This window comes from Anastrepha ludens, chromosome 5 (genome assembly GCF_028408465.1).
Source record: "Anastrepha ludens isolate Willacy chromosome 5, idAnaLude1.1, whole genome shotgun sequence".
Taxonomy (NCBI): domain Eukaryota; kingdom Metazoa; phylum Arthropoda; class Insecta; order Diptera; family Tephritidae; genus Anastrepha; species Anastrepha ludens.
In genome coordinates, this window is record NC_071501.1 from 126,700,574 (window position 1) to 126,702,811 (window position 2,238).

The 2,238-nt window shown below is 36.3% G+C and overlaps 1 protein-coding gene across 1 annotated transcript; it reads left to right on the forward strand.

The window, feature by feature from the left end:
* Positions 1-373: 373 nt before the first annotated feature.
* LOC128864011 (protein farnesyltransferase/geranylgeranyltransferase type-1 subunit alpha) lies at positions 374-1,790 on the forward strand. The gene is made up of 3 exons (XM_054103477.1): positions 374-674; positions 759-1,113; positions 1,179-1,790. The coding sequence occupies exons 1-3, from the start codon at positions 539-541 to the stop codon at positions 1,660-1,662; spliced, it is 975 nt and encodes a 324-aa protein (XP_053959452.1). The 5' UTR covers positions 374-538; the 3' UTR covers positions 1,663-1,790.
* The last annotated feature ends 448 nt before the right edge of the window (positions 1,791-2,238 follow it).

Genomic DNA, 2,238 nt, shown 5'->3' on the forward strand with positions numbered 1-2,238 from the left:
TTCCACTGAACATCCCTGCGTGCGAACTTCGTTTTCATTTCAGGTGTATGGCAACACCAACTTTTCGCTAAATTATAGTACTTTAACATTAAATTACTTAAAAACTATAAGCCTCCGGCAGGTTCTGTTTTCAGTTTTAAGATGGGGATACACCCCTCTATCACCCCCTTTTTACCGTTTTTTCCAAAGCGATATACATTATACTAAATTTTAGCCAAAATATTCATTAAGTGCCTTAAACTAATGAAATATGTTCAATATATGTACTTCAGTCTTCTATAATTCATTTAAATATTGCACATTTAACACAAATTAACAAATATTTTAAAATATCGTTGTATCAGTGGAGCTGATTAATTTCGGTGCGTTTATCAACACAGTATATAGCGACCGTCAAATTGTATGATTAATAGAACAGAGCCTGTGAGTCAGCTGATCGTTCTGTCGCAAAGGGGTTTTTGTAAATTTTATTCGTTCGTATTTTTATGAAGAAATTTGTTCGGTATTTTCCGTGAAGACAGAAGTAAATCGTAGTAAAATGAGTGAGAGTGATAGTGACGACTGGTCTGAAGAATGGGTTCCATACAGCCAGCGCAACGAGTGGTCTGATGTGACTCCTATTCCACAAGATGATGGCGAGCACCCCGTGGTTGCTATAGCTTACAGTCCCAAATGCAAGTTCACTTGAATAATTAAAAATGGAAGACACCAACTGTTACCATTTTAATTTATTATTCTTTGTCATTTTTGATTTACAGTTCGCGAAGTCTTCGATTACTTTCGAGCTGTTCTCGCGCATAAAGAAAAATCACGTCGAGCGCTTGAGCTGACGGCAGACGCTCTTCGACTAAATCCAGCTAATTATACAGTGTGGCAGTACCGGCGTAATATTTTACGGGCGTTGGACTGCGATCTGTACGAGGAGTTGAATTATTTGGATGAAGTTATACGTGACAATGCGAAGAACTACCAGGTTTGGCACCATCGTCGTGTTATTGTGGAAATGTTAAATGATTCCTCAAAAGAACTGGAGTTGACTAAGATAGCTCTGGAGCGCGATAACAAAAATTACCATGCTTGGCAACATCGACAATGGGCCATAAAAACATTCGAGTAAGTAGTATTCAAGATGCCCCTTTCCAAGATTGAAATGAATTTAATTTAGTTTAATTTTATAGTCTCTTCGAAAATGAACTAACATTTGTGGACCGCCTAATTGCGGAAGATATTCGTAACAACTCCGCATGGAATCAACGCTTTTTTGTACTTAAGCACTTCGGTTTTACTCCCGAGGTTGTGCAACGAGAGACTCAGTATACAATGAATCGCATACGCGTTGTAAAAAACAATGAAAGTGCTTGGAATTATTTAGGGGGCATTCTAAGGCAATGTGCAGATGAGTCATACAACCAAAACTCGGATGTTTTAGCATTTTGTGAAGAATTGTACGCGAATGGGGTACGTTCGCCGTATCTTCTAGCATTCCTAATCGATATGTATAGAGAGCAGTGCTTACAACAATGTGATACAGCTGAGTCTGAAGTGTTGTCGAGGAAAGTATACAACCTTTGCAGCGACATGTCTAAAACACATGATATTGTGCGAAGTAAATATTGGCAATATGTTGCAGATCAATTAAAGTCAAAACTATCGCAAAAGTGAAAAAGTGCATTACGGTATTTTGGGTATAGTCATTAAGTCGATAATTTGGTTAAATTTTTTAAAACATTTGTGTATAATATATTACTGTATTCTTATAAAATATTAATAAAACACCTCGGGAATTTCAATATGGCTTTGCCGTATGTTTCTCCACATAAGTATGCACGCACATAATCTCAATGCTGGTACTATACCCTTTTATAAGCTATATTTATAACTGCTATAAACTATTACCGGTAAACCTCGTAATAATATTTTCAAGTCTGCATAGCAGCGAAATGTGTGTATATGCACGTACTTGTACATATTTGCCAACATCCAGCAAACAGCTTGCGTAATTCAACAGCACACATCAGATATCACCTTATCTTCAAATTTTCAAGACAATATCAATGGTACAGCCCATGGAACACAATGCTGTAGTAAATAAGTAATACATAACATAAATAATTGCCAATGAATTCCATAATACACTACGTAACAAAATTGAACAAAGTAGAGCAAAAAGAAAAAAAAAAATTATATTCGAAATTTCAAATAAACACTCAAACACCGACTGTGTTGCGATTGCGTTAA